This window comes from Limanda limanda, chromosome 8 (genome assembly GCF_963576545.1).
Source record: "Limanda limanda chromosome 8, fLimLim1.1, whole genome shotgun sequence".
NCBI lineage: Eukaryota > Metazoa > Chordata > Actinopteri > Pleuronectiformes > Pleuronectidae > Limanda > Limanda limanda.
Window position 1 is genome coordinate 15,394,736 of NC_083643.1, and position 18,189 is coordinate 15,412,924.

At 42.3% G+C, this 18,189-nt stretch overlaps 1 protein-coding gene across 1 annotated transcript in view; it reads left to right on the forward strand.

The window, feature by feature from the left end:
• Positions 1 to 15,552, forward strand: part of roraa (RAR-related orphan receptor A, paralog a) — a 171,770-nt gene extending 156,218 nt beyond the window's left edge. Inside the window, exons 3-11 of the mRNA XM_061076896.1 lie at positions 1,450 to 1,535; positions 3,087 to 3,228; positions 5,447 to 5,842; positions 6,471 to 6,592; positions 6,699 to 6,831; positions 7,800 to 7,907; positions 8,860 to 8,970; positions 9,183 to 9,295; positions 9,691 to 15,552. Coding sequence (XP_060932879.1) covers positions 1,450 to 1,535; positions 3,087 to 3,228; positions 5,447 to 5,842; positions 6,471 to 6,592; positions 6,699 to 6,831; positions 7,800 to 7,907; positions 8,860 to 8,970; positions 9,183 to 9,295; positions 9,691 to 9,855 — 1,376 coding nt within the window. The 3' untranslated portion in view covers positions 9,856 to 15,552. The remainder of the gene's footprint in view (positions 1 to 1,449; positions 1,536 to 3,086; positions 3,229 to 5,446; positions 5,843 to 6,470; positions 6,593 to 6,698; positions 6,832 to 7,799; positions 7,908 to 8,859; positions 8,971 to 9,182; positions 9,296 to 9,690) is intronic.
• Positions 15,553 to 18,189: the final 2,637 nt, after the last annotated feature.

The following is an 18,189-nucleotide window of genomic DNA, read 5'->3' on the forward strand; positions in this document are numbered from 1 at the left end:
GACAAGGACATTATCCACATGACACACTACAGGCTCTGAGGCAGCTGATTAAAATGGGCAAGGATCTCTGGATTGAACCCCAGCAAACATACTTTTGATGTTATCACACTGTATTAAATAGGGTGGTTGTTAAGGTATATGAGGGATATTTGAAGCTCCTAGTCTTGGTTAGAGACACAAGGCTTCATAGGCCTGGCTGGAGGGGAGAGGCTGATGTAACACTTTGACATAGTGAATGTACCAGCACTTTTTAATAATTCAAATTTTTAATGCATATTATTAAGGCAAAAATCATAATTTTCTCCCTTAATTGGTATAGACTTGTGTTGCAATAGCTCTTTTGGCTCTGATTGGTTGGCTCCGTGGCTGGTTGGAGCAAAACCATTACGTTGTGAGGAAATATCCTGCAGTGATCTTTCCTCGATTTAGATCTGATAGCAGAGTTCGTCTGGCGCTGCAGTGCGCTGCTGGGATGGCGGGACCGAGATGTTGGAGATGTGGAGGAGGACTGTGAGATAGAGATCTCTGGAGGGAGAGAGAGGGGAAGACAGTGGGGGAGGTGGAGGTGGAGAGGGATGTAGCATCAGTGGCTGCAGTGATAAAGCTGAGAGCGTTGGGACAAGCTGGGAGTTCTGTGCCTCTGAAGTCTGTGTGTTCTGTCTGTTCTGCTGTGTTGCCCTGTGGTCTTCTCCTGAAGAGAAGGCCAAGGATGGATGAGGCCTGTCCTCTCTGTGTTTTGTCCTCTATGGCGGCTGAATCACAAGCCTGTCAACAGCGTAACACCACAGCTCAACCCCCACCGAACCCTTTTCTATAGCGTATAGAGATACACACAAACACACACACACACACACACACACACACACACACACACACACACACACACACACACACACACACACACACTCTCATACAGTCACTGCCATCGCTCCATCCAGCGCAGTGGGCATGTTATGAATCTTTGTGGCCACAGTGGATTTACGCCTGAGGTTTTTATGGTTTTGAAGTTTAAGAGGCTTCATGAAGTCAAGTTTTCCAAGAGGGAATACAGCTCCTCGTGTGGCTAACAGAGCCTTTGTCATTAAAAGGCTAGTATTAGTTCTTCTGTGATATATTAGGGTTCGTGGGCAGTTGGGTTTTTCCTTCTAAGTTGTGTTTAGGATGCAAATTGACACCATGTTTACATTGGCTGCTTGTGAGGACTTAAGATGGCCTCCCTCCCTTCACACACACACACACACACACACACACATGCACAAACAACTCCGTAAATATTCTGTTACGGCTCCGTGGAAGTGAGGATTCAAAAGCCATCGGATGACATGTTTTTAGAAGCACAGTGCTCTTTTATGTACCAACATGGATCCATGGTGCGGGTGTTGTACAGTGACTCGTGACAGCAAGATGTTGATTTTATTTATTTATTTTGTTCCCTTTTCTTCTCTGCAGCTCAAATCGAAATAATTCCCTGCAAGATCTGTGGAGACAAATCATCAGGCATCCATTACGGAGTGATAACATGTGAAGGCTGCAAGGTAAGCATCATGAGACTGAACCTGGGAAGAAGTGTGTGTGTGTGTGTGTGTGTGTGTGTGTGTGTGTGTGTGTGTGTGTGTGTGTGTGTGTGTGTGTGTGTGTGTGTGTGTGTGTGTGTGTGTGTGTGTGTGTGTGTGTGTGTGTGTGTGTGTGTGTGTGTGTGTGTGTGTGAGTGCGTTGGGACAGGAGAGCTGAGAAGGAGAGCACGGGGGGAAATTGAAGTTGTTAAGAAAGTTGCTTGCTAGGAAAAAGATTTGAAAAATGTTGCTGAAGTTTTCCCGAACGTTTGGAGAGGGGACGTCGAAGTGTAAACACCACGAACATGATCATTAAAGTGGTCAAGCACCGTGGAGGACATCACAGAAAACCACAATTAATAGTACAAAGTCATTCCCCTGCCTTGCTCTGTCTCTCCCTGCAGGGACATGTCTTTTCACTGTGTTTTCTGCCTCCACTGCAGCCTGCTCTTCTTGAAATGAAATGATCAAAAGGAGAGTGCTTTGAATTATAGCACATTGTTGGCTGTTTGCTACAGTGTGTTGCTTCAATTGAAGCCGCCTTTTGTACTGTTACAAATGCACCAGCCAGTCATAGAGAGGGGAATTTTGTGCTTAGAGTGTATTCTTGTCCCCGCGCTTGTCACCAGGCACATCATTAGCATTCCTCAGCCAGGCTGCACCTTTGCTGTTTGCTCCTGTGTGTGTGCGTGCGTGCATGTGTGTACGCGCATGTGTGTGTGTGTGTGTGTGTGAAGGAGAGAGAAAAAGAGAGAGAGAAGTTCCTTTCAGCCGTCCCAGCGCTCCGCTCCCTCACACAGGAGCTGGAAGGAACAAAACACTAAAGAATAAACTGCTGAAATCTATCTTTAATGATTGCTAATTAGTCCAGGCAGAGAGGCCTTTAATGATATGTGCGAGTACAAAAGTTTGGACCATAAATCATAGCATTATTAAAGAGTGCTGCTTGTCACTGGCAGTTATAGCCTGTTTCCGTAATGGCCTCCATTATAAAGCAACTTGGCAGCTGTCAGCTGTTTTCTTGTAATTAAACAGCCAATGAGCAGCTAATTAAGACATATGTGTATGGAGCAGTAGAGTGGGGCATGTTAATGACGTGCTGGAATCAATTCATTAAGTCAAAGGATGAGGAATCCAGTCGGTGTGCATTCGCAATCCTTTAGCACCGCACATGCCAGTGTTGCGTAAATCACTAATAACCCCTGTGAAGAAAAATACCATCCACACGTTATCATTCCTACCCAAACACACCTCCCTCATGTTGTACACACACTGCTGAAATGCAGTGCTCCTTAAATGCCACACATTACAGCCGGGAAATACCAGCGCGGTTGTGCTCATAACGAATCTATTTGGCAGCCGTAAAATACAAAATATATCACCACTAGGAATACAATAAATCACTATCAGTCGGTAATGATCTTTATTATCACTAAAGGACTTTGAAGACACGACTTCATCCTCTAGCCTCTGAAAATGTTTCCACCTACACACCAGTTCATACGAGGTGTTTTCGTGCTCTCTCCTGTGCAGGGCTTCTTCAGGAGGAGTCAGCAGAGCAATGCAGCCTACTCCTGCCCCCGTCAGAAGAACTGCCTGATCGACCGCACCAGCCGCAACCGCTGCCAGCACTGCCGGCTGCAGAAGTGCCTGGTGGTGGGCATGTCACGGGATGGTAAGTGCCTTATGGAAGGAGTGATGTGCGGGTGGGCAGATGCAGCAGGGTGGTGGGTAGACAGAGGGGAAGAGCTCAGGTCGAGTCCCTGTGTGGGAAAGACTCTGCTCTGCCGAAGTGCCTTTGAGTCAGGACTTCAGGGATGATGCTGTGGACTCAGGGAGAGGAAGTTAATTCCTTATGGGGAAACAAGTTAAAAAATCACTGTTATAAGTTATTGATGGTGTTAAGTTAAGGATTTTTAATTTTATTATATAAAGAAAATTCAGCAATTCATCTGTTTTTCCTTAAAGTAAAACGAAGGAAGACTGAAACACTTCATACTTTACTTTACTTATTTATTTCTATCTATGTTATCAGCAGCTAATTTGCTTTCTCTACACATTATCTCTGAACTTTATATCACCATTACATTTTTTAAACTGTGCTTATCACTAGAGGATGTTGTTTACTGTGACCTCTGGAATCTTACAGCAGGAAAAACAACTTACTGGTTTAGAAGCACCAATAAAAATGCAAAAATCTGAAGGTGTTTCAGATATAAAGACTGAAAATAAGGGTATATAACCTGAGGAGGGTAAAAAAAACCATCCTAGCTTAACTTGATATTGTTTTTAGCTTATTTAAATTTACAGCCATATATTGAGGTGCTATTGTTAATTGATATCTTGGACAGACAAAGAAAACACACCCTTAGTGGCTGCCAATTTTTTTGAAGCAACATAACACGTCCTGTAAGGAAACCGGTCGCTCTATGTTCACTTCCTGCAGGTGAGTGCTTCTTTGTCTGCGGCCCTAATTTGTTGCTTTGATAGAAACTAGGTTTGATGAAATAGGAGGTTGTCATTAGTGCTGCAGCAGCTGAGATGCAGTAATGGGAGCACACAGGTGGGGATGTGTGCTGGAGGGCTCCTGCTGTGCTGCGCTGGTCCAGACTGGGCTGAGCAGATTCCATCGAAGATGTTTTCACACAGACAAGTGAAAACCTGAACGTTCACGCACAGAGGCTGGCACATCCTCCTGCACACACTGCTCTGCTTTAATTCACTTACACACGTGCATGTATATAATCATGAATATGAATGAACACATAAGTACATTAGCACTTATGAGGGCCTTTGCACAGCCACACACATTGTCACTTGCACTCAGACGCACACACACACACAAACTCGGGACAGACGAAGGTGACTCTCGCCTTCTCTCTGCACACCGGAGCCCATCTGCCCGCACTCTCCTCTGTAAAAACACACACACACACACACACACACACACACACACACACACCAGACATATCCAGGCCCCTACAACTCTTGCCAAGGTGTCTCGTTCTAAGATCTACTGTTTAGTATAGAAACCTTAAAACAGGAGGCGGTGACTTTGTGGAAGGATGGGACATGGGCCAAGGAAGAATCCTTAAAAATGTTGGTACAGATCCTGATCAGGGGCAGATCCAGGATTTGGGGGAAATTGGTGTAGACCCAAATGAAAATCTGTATCTGGTGAATTAAAAATGTGCTTTCACAAGGGGACTGTTGGGCCTTGGCAGAGGTCTGCACTCTCTGAATGCTCTAATAACATCTGCTATTAATGACCACCCCTGAAATATAAAGACTAGCTTTTGTCTTTTTCAAATGTTATCTTATACGTGATTGGAGTAGGATGCTAATAGCAGATGTCTGTAGGTCTAATAGTAACATACCACTTAAATATGAACTGTCAGAGGAGCGCACATATTGAAAAAATGGCCTGAGTGTATAACACAGTTTGTAGCCAGTATGGATTTAATGTGCCTCCTTTTCCACTGTTGTCATTGTGTCTCAGACTCCACGATTTACTTCCTGATGAAAAGAATAAGAATGTAGCCGACACTGTGAGATCATTTGATTTGTCCTCAGAGGAACTCCACAGTTTCAAGCATTTTCCAGACACGAGTGTTACACAAAACCCCACCGTTGAGACTATTTCACACAGTGGAAAGTTTTTCACTTAATGAATCAGGAACTGGGAGGTTGCGTAAGGACACTGTTTGATTTGTCATTGACTCTTTAACTTGGGTTTTAATTTAAATCTGAAGAACAAATGTTGTGTTTAGTGGCTTATTTCACTTTTTTAAATGATATCCACATGTGGAATGATAAAGTACAGGAGCATCTGTTCAAACTGTTTTGGATGTTTCACTGGATTCTCACTCATATTTCTGTCCTGCTCGTCACAGCGGTGAAGTTTGGCCGCATGTCGAAGAAGCAGCGGGACAGCCTGTACGCTGAGGTCCAGAAGCACCGGCTGCAGCAGCAACAGCGTGAACACCAACAGCAGCCTGGCGAGGCGGAGCCACTCACACCTAGCTACGGCCTCTCAGCCAATGGCCTCACGGAGCTCCATGACGACCTCAGCGGCTACATGGACGGTCACACCCCCGATGGCAGCAAACCAGACTCTGCGGTCAGCAGCTTCTACCTGGACATCCAGCCGTCCCCTGACCAGTCAGGCCTGGACATCAACGGCATCAAGCCGGAGCCCATCTGCGACTTCGCCCCCGGCTCCGGCTTCTTCCCTTACTGCTCCTTCACCAACGGAGAAACATCCCCCACCGTGTCCATGGCTGAACTAGGTAAGGAGTGCGAGAGACAGAGAGGAGAGACGGCAAAATGGAGGGGGGGGGGGGGGGGGGGACAACTCAACCGTGGGGCAAACGACACAAAGGTTGCTTAAAATAGCAGGAGGTTGGAGACTCATCTCCAACACTCATTAAAAGAGCCTCTTTTTTGTAATTAGTTTCCATTAATTAGGGCCAATCAGGATCCAGCAGGGCAGGCGTCTGGGGAAATCATTTTTTTAGGCTCCCCTGTGCCCAGGAACTCCTTTTAACAGATGTGTTTTCAAAATCATTTAAATTCTTATACTCAATATTTCTCTCAGAGAAAATGTGACCTTTGTTTCAGTGAGTAACGTGGGACCCCTCCTCCTCTCCGTGCATTTGTGTCATAACTAGATTGGCTTTGCCTCAACCTTAAGCTATGAGCTTCCTGCAGGCAGTAAAAGCAAATGTCAACAAGCCTTTTCCCAGTCAAAAAAGCCCACGCGCATCCGCCTCTCCTCCTTTTTGAAGGCTCAGTAAATAAATCTTCTTTTCCTGTGGCACATTTCATCAGTGAGGTCTTCCCTTTCACACAGCCCTGTGAGTAACAGCCAGATCTCGACTGTGATCTTATGCGTTTGTGACAATGGTTGTGTTACAGAGCACCTGGCCCAGAACATCTCCAAGTCACACATGGAGACATGTCAGTACCTGAGGGAGGAGCTGCAGCAGATGACCTGGCAGGCCTTCCTGCAGGAGGAGGTGGAGAGCTACCAGAGCAAGGTAGCTTGACCAGGGCCGGGGTCTGTGCCGGTGTCCGCAGCAGCTGCAATAATCAAAAACATTCTTTTACAGTAGATAACCCACTCTCTTTCCTTTCTGTCCTTAGCCCCGGGAAGTCATGTGGCAGCTGTGCGCTATCAAAATAACAGAGGCCATTCAGTATGTGGTGGAGTTCGCCAAGCGCATCGACGGCTTCATGGAGCTGTGTCAGAACGATCAGATAGTGCTGCTGAAAGCAGGTATGACAGCCTGTCAACATGGCCTGCTGCTGTCAAACTCACCCACCACCACCGCCCCCCCTCTGGCATTGTCACAAGGGCGTAGCTGACCTGACTGCACAAAGCCCTCGTCTTCACACGCACAGACAGTGTCACAGAGAGGAGACCCTGCCCGGCCTGCTTCCCCTCTCTGTCTGTCTGTCGCCCTCTATTTTCCTCTGTTCGCTACATACACAGAAAAAGATGGACACGGCATTAGATAAGCAACGTGTTTCTGAGCGCAGATAATACCTATCACGACGGCTGCCATTTCCCTCTCTTTTCCCAGACACCAGTGATGTCTGCCTGCGCCCATGAAGACATACTTAAAGCACAGATACGAGTGTGTGCACACTGTCACCTATATTTACTTGTAAATAGAGACGCTCATACGCTCACACACAGAAAACAAACACCTCTCCTGGGTCTCTCCCTGGGCATTATTTACATTAGCGCAGCCACTATGAATAATGAAATAAAGACTGAGATCCCTTGTCAGACGTGGCATTTTAAAACAGTAGCATCTTCCTCAGAGGCAGTAATAGCTTCTGTTACATTTTACTTGATCCTCTTATCCACTCCCACAGAGTGGTACAAATTACAGGATAGAATAGTTCCCTACCTATGTCACTAAATAAAGGTTGAATGAATAAGCACTGTCACTGCTGAATGAAGCTCAATTCTTTATCTTGGCATGTCATTATGGAACAATAGCCTTCTGTTAAGATATTATCATCTGCAGAGGTGATTTTTTTTCTTTCCCTTTGATGGCAGTCGTCTCTTATTTCAAAGTCGTTGTGTTACTCACATTGTTGAAGAATAGCACAAAGCGTGATCATGTGTTTTGCATCCCTGACTGATGTGCAAGTGTTAGAGAGAGAGAGAGAGAGAGAGAGAGAGAGAGAGAGAAAAAGAACACAAAGCTGAGTCTCAGCATCTTGTCTCCACAGGCTCTTTGGAAGTCGTGTTTGTCAGAATGTGCCGTGCCTTTGACTCGCAAAACAACACCGTCTATTTCGATGGAAAATATGCCGGACCTGATGTGTTCAAGTCATTAGGTAAGTGGAGTGGGTTTGTTGCATGTGCCAGTTGGCGCGAGCGTGCATGTGTGTGTTTAAGTGTCCTGCTGCCTGTGTCTCCTTTCTGTGTCTTTCTCCCTCGCTTGGTGTAATAGCCAAAATTAGAGTGTGCTGTTCTGCTGAAGGCCTGGAAACAAACACTGAGCACTGCCTCACCTGGCATTGCTGTCTCTGCAGCGGTTATTTATGGTAGAACAGAGATGTTAGTGAGGCTCGGCTGCATATGGCTCCTGTAACTGCGGAATAAATAAAGCCAGACGGGTAGTCTTTTGGGAGAGAGCTATCAAAACCATCATTGATAGTCTGACATAAAACATCTCCGGCAAAAAAGCAAATAGCATTTGTGTTTGACTGCCATGACATTACTAAGAGTCTCCACCATGGATTCTCTCCCACTTCCAACTTGCTTTTGACGAACAAGAAAATGTAAATGTGTCCCATAGTGACGGTAAAAATGCGGAATTCTGTTTCTTAGTGTGAGTTGGCCAATCCCTGTACCTCTGTGTGCGTGTTTGTTTATGAGTGAGTGTGTGTGTGTGTGTGTCTGTCCCAGTGTCCTGTGCGTCCTGTGCAGAGGGGTCTGCAGCGGGGGAGGCAGAGTGATGGGCTTCACGAGCCGCGGTGGCATCCGTCTGTCTCTCTCTATCCCCAATAATTGATTTAACTAAAAGCCTCAATAGTGACCTCATTCTGGCTTGCATAACACCACCCAACTGCCAAAAGTGACTCGTCTGGGAGGCAAAACTCAGTAAAAGCATTGCCTGTTCTGCTTAAGACGCTCCCATGTGCTGTCAGCATGCCGTTCTTTTTCATTCCTTCCCCCATCCTCTTCCCTCCCTATGTGCCTCTCTCCCAATAAAGATCAAGAGTGAATGTTGTTCTTTGGTCTTCCTCATCCTAAGCCCTCTCTGTGTGTCCTTTGCTGTGGCAGGCTGTGACGACTTGATCAGCTCCGTCTTCGAGTTTGGGAAAAACTTGTGTTCTATGCACCTGTCTGAGGATGAGATCGCCCTGTTCTCCGCCTTTGTGTTGATGTCTGCTGGTAGGTGTCACTCACGGTGCAATGGAGAGAGAGAAAAAAAAACACGTAGACACACGTTCACCACAACAGAGAACTCGGTTGCCCTCCTGTTTCCCCCTCTATCAATTAACAGAGGCACTGCATCATTACTTTTCACACCAGCCAACCTGATGGTGAAGTGACCTACATGTGACTGCGCAGTAACAGAAAGTTTGTGATAATTAACTTTCCAGATCGGTCCTGGCTCCAGGAGAAAGTAAAGGTGGAGAAACTCCAGCAGAAGATCCAACTGGCCCTCCAACATGTCCTGCAGAAGAACCACAGAGAGGACGGAATTCTTACAAAGGTACAGGCACACGCCCCATCCATTATCCCAGAGAGGGGCTGACTGCTAACAATGTTTTACCCTTGTAGCAGTGTAATCTCCCACTGTTTAGGATCTTTATCCACAGGCCATCAAGCAGTTTTAGTGCATTAGATTAAACTGTTTTCAGGGGAAGCATTCATAATGTTACACGTCTTCTTTATCAGCAGAGAAGTGGTAATTTATCAATTGTACCGGCTCCGTAATATGAAATGTCAAGTTCTCCTCGTGTCTGAGCGCTTGTCTCAATATTTACAAGTCTGTTTGCCCCAGTGTGAGACGGGATACGCTGTAGGGAGGAATGTTTTCTCACTACCATTGCTCCATGTCCTTGCCTCCCTGTGAATCTAAACAGCCTGTCTCCTCTCTCTCCACAGTTGATATGCAAAGTGTCGACACTGCGAGCGCTGTGCAGCAGGCATACAGAGAAGCTCACAGCTTTCAAAGCAATATACCCAGACATTGTGCGTGCCCACTTCCCCCCCTTATACAAGGAGTTGTTCGGATCAGACTTTGAGCAGTCCATGCCCGTTGACGGGTAGCAGCCCTGCCAGGTGCCAGTGTGCCCACCGTAGGGGAATGTGGAGGAGGAATCTGAGACACTTTATCGGTGCCCTGCACAAACCAGAGTGGACAGACGGCACGCTGTTCAACTTCTTCTTTTACATTGGAGGGGAGGGCTTTTAGGGAGTTGATTCTCAAGGTTTACTTTATTGAATTTAGTTCTCTGTGGAAGACTACAGTTGGACCCGACACCCCGTGGGACATGAAGAGAAGATGGGCACAAATAAGTTTTGTCTGGTTGAATTTGACCTTTTTATGCACATTTCTAACATGGAACTCAAGACCCCTTCATTTCCACCAATATTTATTGCATTACAATGGTGAATCTGACTTGTAAACATAGAAACAATTAAGGAGCCAGTATTGACGCTAAAACAGCTGAAGACATCTCAAACAGAGACGAAGGTTAACGAATCAACATCAGTATTATTTTTCAGATCACACTCCCAAAACTGCTTCAGAATTTGTTCTTTCTCTTTTCATCCTTGAACACATGCCTGACAAATGCGCACACTTTGGTCAAGTTCAGCCATGTTTCTCTGGCGTTGATTGGTGTCTTTTTTTGAACGCAGTGCTTGGAATGAAAACTCACAGCAACTTTAGGGGGAGGCTCCGTCGGCATGGTGATGCACTCGGCAACTCTCTACGGACAATCGTTTAAAAAAGAAGAAAAAAAGAGAAACATAGAATTCTGGTAATTCTAATGAAACCACAATGATTTTAGCTGTCAAAGACTCCATCCACCATTGTTGCATAGTGAAATCATGTAAGGCCATCTGCTATTAATCCTTCTCTGGACAGGTGCCCAGGAGAAGCGAGGGGCACCAACACAATGAAAAGGGTCCATTCCACCTGTTTTATAATGTACTACAGGGTATATGGTCATAAGTACTTACTATACAGAAAAAAGTAATGTTTATAGAATCTATTTTAAATAACATGTATGATATTAGTAGTTAGACCATTCTTAATTGTTGAATTGATAAGGCACTTTTATTTACACCTTTCTTTAATTTAAGACGTGTATATTTACCTAGTGATGTGTTGCATGTGCACAAGAAATACAAGTTGAACCATGGTCACAGAGGCTAGTCCTGGGAGCAACAGCTGATTCTGGTGTGGAATTGTTAGGGCTGCGTGTCGGGGGGGCTGGCGTGGCGGCTCGCGGGCCGGCAAAGAGGCGTGTGGGAGGAGGCGGCGTGGAGACACTCAAATCACCGGCTCGCTCCGAGGTAGCGAGAGCAGTGGAGCTCTGTGACATGCACACATACGATAACAGCCAACAAACCCGTTCTGTGTCACCAACACTTTGACTGAACGGCATTTGTTTGAACCCTTGTAAAATTCAAGAAAACAGAGCTCACTCTCATATTCACATATACTCCTCATATTTCATTCGGTAGTTTATGGTGAAAAAATATAATTTACCTAGTGAAGAAAATCTCAGTCACGTGTAACAAATCAATCTTGAATATGTGGCTGGACTGGGATGATCACGCATTGATGGTAATCCAATTGTTCCATCTAGTGGAGGGGAAAGATACAGCATGCTAGTTACCAGCCTATTGAGAAACACATCTTCTAACCTAAAAGCACATTTATGAGTCTCTCTCAAAATATTTTGTGGGTTTTTTTATCTTTATTTTCGAGTGTCTCTATCCGCCTCCTTGCCGCAGCCTCGGCCCGGCAACGCCACAACAGGACACAGAGGAAAACAGGGAAGGGAAAGTGAATATTCAAAGCCTTGTCTGGTAGTAAAGCTTCTATTTTTGTAACATGTTTTGGTTAACGAACCCACGAGAAAGAGCGAGGGAGAGAAAAAGAAGTCAGGTAGCACTTAACTATATTCCTGCAATAATTAGACTAGCTGTTGTTTGTACGATTAGGGGAGAAACATAAACATGTTAGGACAAGTGCTATTTTCAGAATGCTTTGTTGTTGTGCTTCTGTTTCGTTGAGTGTGTCTTTCTTGTCAGTGTGGTTAGTAACGTAGTAGAAAAAAAAAAAAAAACCTGGATGTGCCAAACAGTAGTCGTTGCTTCTGCTTTCCAGTCTACTTGTCTGTAACGTAGAATTGATTCCTAAGACATTCCAGCAATCTCAGTAGCGGCGTCGAGAAATATCGTTGAAAAAAGGAAAAACAGGAAAAGAAAAAGAATTAAAAAAAGAAAAAATTTAAATATTATATCCCTTTAGAAACCCAACAAAGCATGTTAACACATCCGTCACCAACCGTAACATAGGATCCAGTTCTTTGTCTTTTGTGTTCTTGTTTGCACACTATCATTCCTCTGCCGTGCAATTTGTGCAAGGTGTTAATGCCTTGTGCTGTCACCCCTCAGGGAAGAGTTTTCTTTTTTTTGTGCTTTGTGTTCGAGAGGACATTTGTTTGTACTCATTAGGTTTTGTTTATGTTTTTGTTCAGGAACGTTCCATGAGAGGAAACGTTTGAATATTCATCACTGACTTGTTCAGGATTTTACATTATTGATCCTCTAACGGGGGCCTCCAGCCACTCACAAAAAAAATAAACAACACAGCGCCAAGTAAAAAAAATCCCATCTCATTTGTATAAAATAAAAGTACAAACCCCATCATTTTCACAAACCGTGGTTTTATGAGTACACACAGCATATTTGTGACACACAAAAAAAAATCTGATTTGGTTTCAAACGGTGTCATCAGGGTCTTTTAAAAAAAATGTTAACCCTCTTTGTTAGAAAAACCAAATATTCTTATGCAATACTAAATCTCTTGTGTTTTGGATTGTAGTAGATATGCTGTACCTAAGTAATAATCTCTGTTCTCATCCAATGCTATTTGGATATGCACAAGCCCTCTATATGACTAGCAAACCTCAGTCTCCCAGAGAAAAAAAAAAGAGAGAGAAACCCGGTCTGGAACCACTGCTAGACAATCCAGGTTGAGCGGCCCGGCAGGAGCAACAGAGAGGAGGAGGAGGTGTGAATGCTCAGGGAGGAAACAGGTAGACGAAGCAGCTCGCTTTCCTCTCGCCTGTTGCAGAGCATCGTAATTAGCTCTTTTGTGAATTTGTGAGCACTCGACTGATAGAGAGAGGAGGTCACGAACAAGCAGTACGACGCACACTGTTCCGAAAACAACCGCGAGACGGACATTCGGCTGATTTCCTGTTATTTATTCGCATAAAGAAAATGTGCTTTTCTTGAAAGTTGTTCGATTCCGTACGAGGTTCCTTTCTCATGAGGTGAAACATTTGTTTTAATTCAGGTTTAAAAAGCTGAGCGACTTGTACTATGTTCTACAATAGAAAACACACAATATGCCTTGTGTTGCAATTACGGGTCTCTACAGTGCAGTCATCATCCTTTTTTGAATTGACCTTTATTCACACGGCTGACGCAAACTAAAAAGTAATAAAACCCCATTACTCTGTTTCCATCGTCTTATGTACTGATACGGCTGCGGTAGTGGCGGGAAATGGTCGTCAAACACATGAACACTTGTGTCCAAGTATAAACTGCACCTTCGCACAGGCCTGTAAAGTGATGTCCTTCTGTATATTCTCACTTGAGAGATCCCGCTCTAAGCAAGGGGGTCGATGCTAAGTGTGCTATTCAATCAGTGTATAGTATACAGTCAAATGTGCTGGTCCTTCTGTCTCTGCTCTGTTGTCTTTGTACAAAGCAATAGTATGTTTGTGTGAGTGTGTGTGTGTGTGGGTGTGTGTGTGTGTAAGTATTTGTGTATAAAATAAACCCCAGACAAGGCTTTAATAATTACAGAGGAACAGGGTTATGTGGATGAGGAGGTCTTGATTTTATTTTATTTTTTAAATAAAGGTTTTGGAAAATGCTGAGCTTGATCCATCCATGATAGGTGTAGGTGATATTTAAAAAAAAAGCATGACATAATGCCTTCAACAATTCATAGGTCTGCAGTTTGCTGTGAATTAACACGGCCCCCAAAAACAGGCTCCTCCCTCCGGCTGTGCGGCCACAGCCTGAGCTGATTTCTGGACTGTAAATTGTTAAAATGAGTCGCAGTGACCATAAATTGTGAAGATGAGTGTTATGTCACGCTTTGAGTTGTGCAGGAGTCTCGGTGTGCACAGTCGTCACATTTTTAACAGAACTCATTTCTCTAAAGCACAGCTGATAAGGATTAATGATTAAAAATACGTTTAAGAATATAGTTTTAAAAAGAAAAAAAGCAACTTCTAGCCATAATCGAATGTCAAGCAATAATATATGTCTGTGTATTATTTTTGATTCTTTTGTGCATAATAGTCTTTGAACATCTGCATGTAAATACACCTCTTATTTATCACTTTATTTTTTGGGTTTTTGTTTTATTTTTGTTGTTGACTTTGTGGATGTTTTTACGTTTCATCTGTATATTTGACCAGTTCTGTTCCCAGGTGGAGAACTAAGAACTTGACATGGCCTGTATGCTGTATCTCTTACTTTCTCACTTTCTCTCTCCCTCATTCTCCGCTGTTTCTTCACCATATTTAATGTTATTACTGATTACGTGTATAAAGGTAGCTCTGTAACTTCTGTCTGTATAGGTAAGAGGAAAATACTGCTACTAAGGCCTACCCAGTGAAACTATTTATCTGTTTATCAATTCCACCATAATGTATGATAACTCTGTTTCTAGTTTGCTCCCCTCCTTTAGGATTAGTTTGATAGGGACAGGGTGTGCTGACCTTTATTTTGTGTTGCCCTGATGTGTGGTGCTAGGTAAGTTAATTTTGTGAACAAAGTATTGATTCCTAAGCCTGGCTGCCCAATTAGCCCATTCATTTCATGGCATATTAATGTATTATTGATATTAGGACTCAAATAAAGAATAAGAGTAATTAAAATGATAATAATACATTTACCCAGCCAGTACCTGTATCAGTGTGCTAGTCCTGGGGTAAGGCACTTATTTCCTTCTGACGTATAGCAAAACTAGTATCCGCTAATTAACAAGCTGTTTAAGGTTGCCTCTCTGGTTTGTGGAAAATATTGATGATGATATTCAAACAGAAACGGCACTATTGTGTTTTCTCCCCCTTACTTTCTTGTTAAAACCACTCACTAAGACTGTAGTTTGTCAGGTTTTAAGATATTAAATATTTACCTCTCTTGTATCTGCACAGCTCTTCACCTGATGCAGGGAAGTGGTGCTCGGATTTCATTTAACAGAGTCTCGGTATGCTTATGTTAATCCCCCCCCTTGTTAGATTATCCCTGAAACAGTGGTTCCTTCAAACCAGTGGCAGAAACGGTCTTGCACCACGTGAAGTGTTTATGAAATGTACATGAGAGAATCGCCATTTGAGGACAAAGTCTCTGCACTCTGTAGCAAATATCAGTAAGAATATACTTGCAATAATACACAGCGTATCACACTGAGTGCCTCTCGGTGTAACAAGATGCATACATGGGTTTGATTGTCTCCTCTTTTTTTGTGGTTTTTCCAAAACGTGTAATGATGTGACAATGTATTTTGTACATGAGGATGAATTCTCACTCTCACTTCAAATGTATTTTTTTCCTGATTCTTCCTTTTGTGTGGATCGTGGGGTGAAGCCTGACATGGAAGGGTTTAAATGTACAGTCGGTCTGTACATGTCATCCCTCACCTAGTCTGAGAAACACAAATGGGAAATTTCATTTTATGGTCAAATAAATGCTCGCAAATAATATTACAGAAAAGTTCACTCCTAGATTGTTTGCTTTGATTAATAATCCGGCATTTCTTCATGTTCTGTTTGTTTTTGTATCAACTTTTTTTATTTTTATTTAACTGAGAGCAGAAGATTTTCTGATGCATTGTATATCAAGTATTTGCATCTGTTTGTAAAAGAGGAAATACAAAACATCTGGATTTCTTTAATGTTCTGTGTTCAATGTGCACTCAGTCGGTCGGGGTAACTTTACATGAGGGGCGTTTGGAGCAGGGGTTGGATTTGGATTATTTCTGTTTCTTTTTTTTTCCATGCAAAAGCCGTGCAAATTATGGGAAAGCCGAAACTAGTGTGTGGTTGTCAATTTCTAAGTCACTCGTTTGCTACTGATGTTAAAATGGGGACAGATGATCATGTACCTTTTTATCCAGCTCTTTTGAACTCTCTTTAGCAGGTAGTCTATTCACAAATGTAGTTTTGCTCCTTCTTGTCTGATTCTTAAATATGAAAATAAGTATTTTGATTCATTTTGTAAATACAGCTGTAAAGAAAAATAAGAAATTTAATGTTGTCTTTTAAATACTTTTCATTCTAATATGAATGTTGTTATATTGTACTTAGAAACTGTACCTTTAATATTACCTTTATTAAAAGTGCATTGGACACATCGATTTTAGATGTGCTTTATGTGCTGTTATCCCATAATAAAATTTACCGCTTGTAATGGGCTTTTATTTCCTGATTCTTTCACTGTCTATTGTCCCCTTCTCTCTCTATCCCTATGTAATACAATTAAACTGAATATTACAATTCACAATAATTTCATTAGGCCTTAAACTTCAGGTCTAATGAGAGACTGAACCTAACAAGAAATTATCAGCAGTTTAAATCATATTTTAATATCTTTAATTAGAAATGAATATAAAAAATATAATGTAAATATATCAGTCAAAACATGTAATGTGTTTATCCTAACACATTAACACTTTAAGCTGAGAAACCATTTCAAAAGATGCTGACTCAATTGTTGTGATCATAATATATATTCAATTTTTTTTATTCAGACCTTAATGACATAGTTACAAGATTCAAAAATGAAAATAAATCGAAACCTCAAACCTGTCAAACTGTTGTGATTGAAAAGTTTTCTGGGTGAAGAATGGTCCAATTTGTCTGGAGGGGAAATGGACACACCGTCAGTGGTTGTTTCCTTGTTTAACTTAATTTTCCTAAGTAATATCAATGGCCATTTAAAAGAAGTAAAATAATCCCTTGCAATATAATGATCTTCAGTTGCAATTTATACAAAGTTAGAATTATTTCTTCCTTATTTGTCAGCTCCTTAGAATATCAGAACATGTGTCATCATTTCATCATTGGTCTAATGTGGAAGTAAACCTTGAGAGAAATCTTTCTCTTCCAGTGTGAGGTGTTGAGCTGTTTAATCCAGATAACACTGTGTTTCGAGAAATAGAACTTTGAATAGAATTGTTCAAATGTGTTATTAATACCTGGAGGAGACGTCGCACAGGTCCACATTAACAAACAACAGAACCTGAACCACATCTTGTATTTTTCATCCCTCACGGAGCAATGGTGGGTGAAGAGAAAAGAGGAGATAATTAGAAGCTGATGCGAGGAAGCATCTGCACTAGAGCACATTTACTCTGATTTGTCCCAGTGACAGAGAGCAGCTCAGGACAGTGGTTGGGATTATATACTTCATCCTCCTACAAACAGGGATGTGGCCATTTTAACTGTTTGAGAGAAACTGACGACAGCACAAAATGGACAAGAGTAAGAATTCATGTCGGGGTGTTCTTCAGCCAATACACTGAAACAGTTTATTTTAGCAGTTATATTAATCTTAATTATTATTGTGATTATTATTAATCATAATAATCCTAATGTCAATAACAATTAATATTGTTATAATTATACACTATTTATGCAGCACTTTTCAACACACAATTACAAAGGGATTAAAAATATTCAGAAAGAAGGCAAATAAGATCTGGGAATAAAATAACACCAAAATAAAACAATTGAAAAACAGCATTAAAAAAAATCATTTTTAACATCTGTTCTATTTTTATTTCTGATTCTAACCATCCTCCCTCACTCTCATGCCTACACACACAAACACTCACACCTACAGTACACACACACACGCCTACACACACAGGAATCACACACACTCCAATCTTTACTTGTCTGTAATCAGTTTTTGTGTGTCCTCCCTCCTGGTGTCAATCCTGAGGGTCTGTTCATGTCTGGTTTTGTTCTATCTCACTTATTTTGTTTTGCTTCACAACAATTAAAAAAATAAATATAACAATAAAATTATAAAATAACAAACTCTTGTAGCCAATAAAAATGTTATAGTCTGATTAATAATTAAAGAAGTGATTTAGAATATGATCGCCTCACTCTAATAACTTTGAGTAAATATGTGTTTGTTAAACCTTTGTTTGCTTTAAATTAATAAAACATTATCAGCTTCTGTTTCTGGGGGAAATGTTTGAGACGAGCACCAAAGTTTTCTTTTAACCAGTAAAAACACGGGTGGAGTGAGGTTAATGTCCGGTGGGGGGCAGCAATGTACACAAAGCTTTAATATCAACATGGAATCACCACACGAAGAAATGTCGCC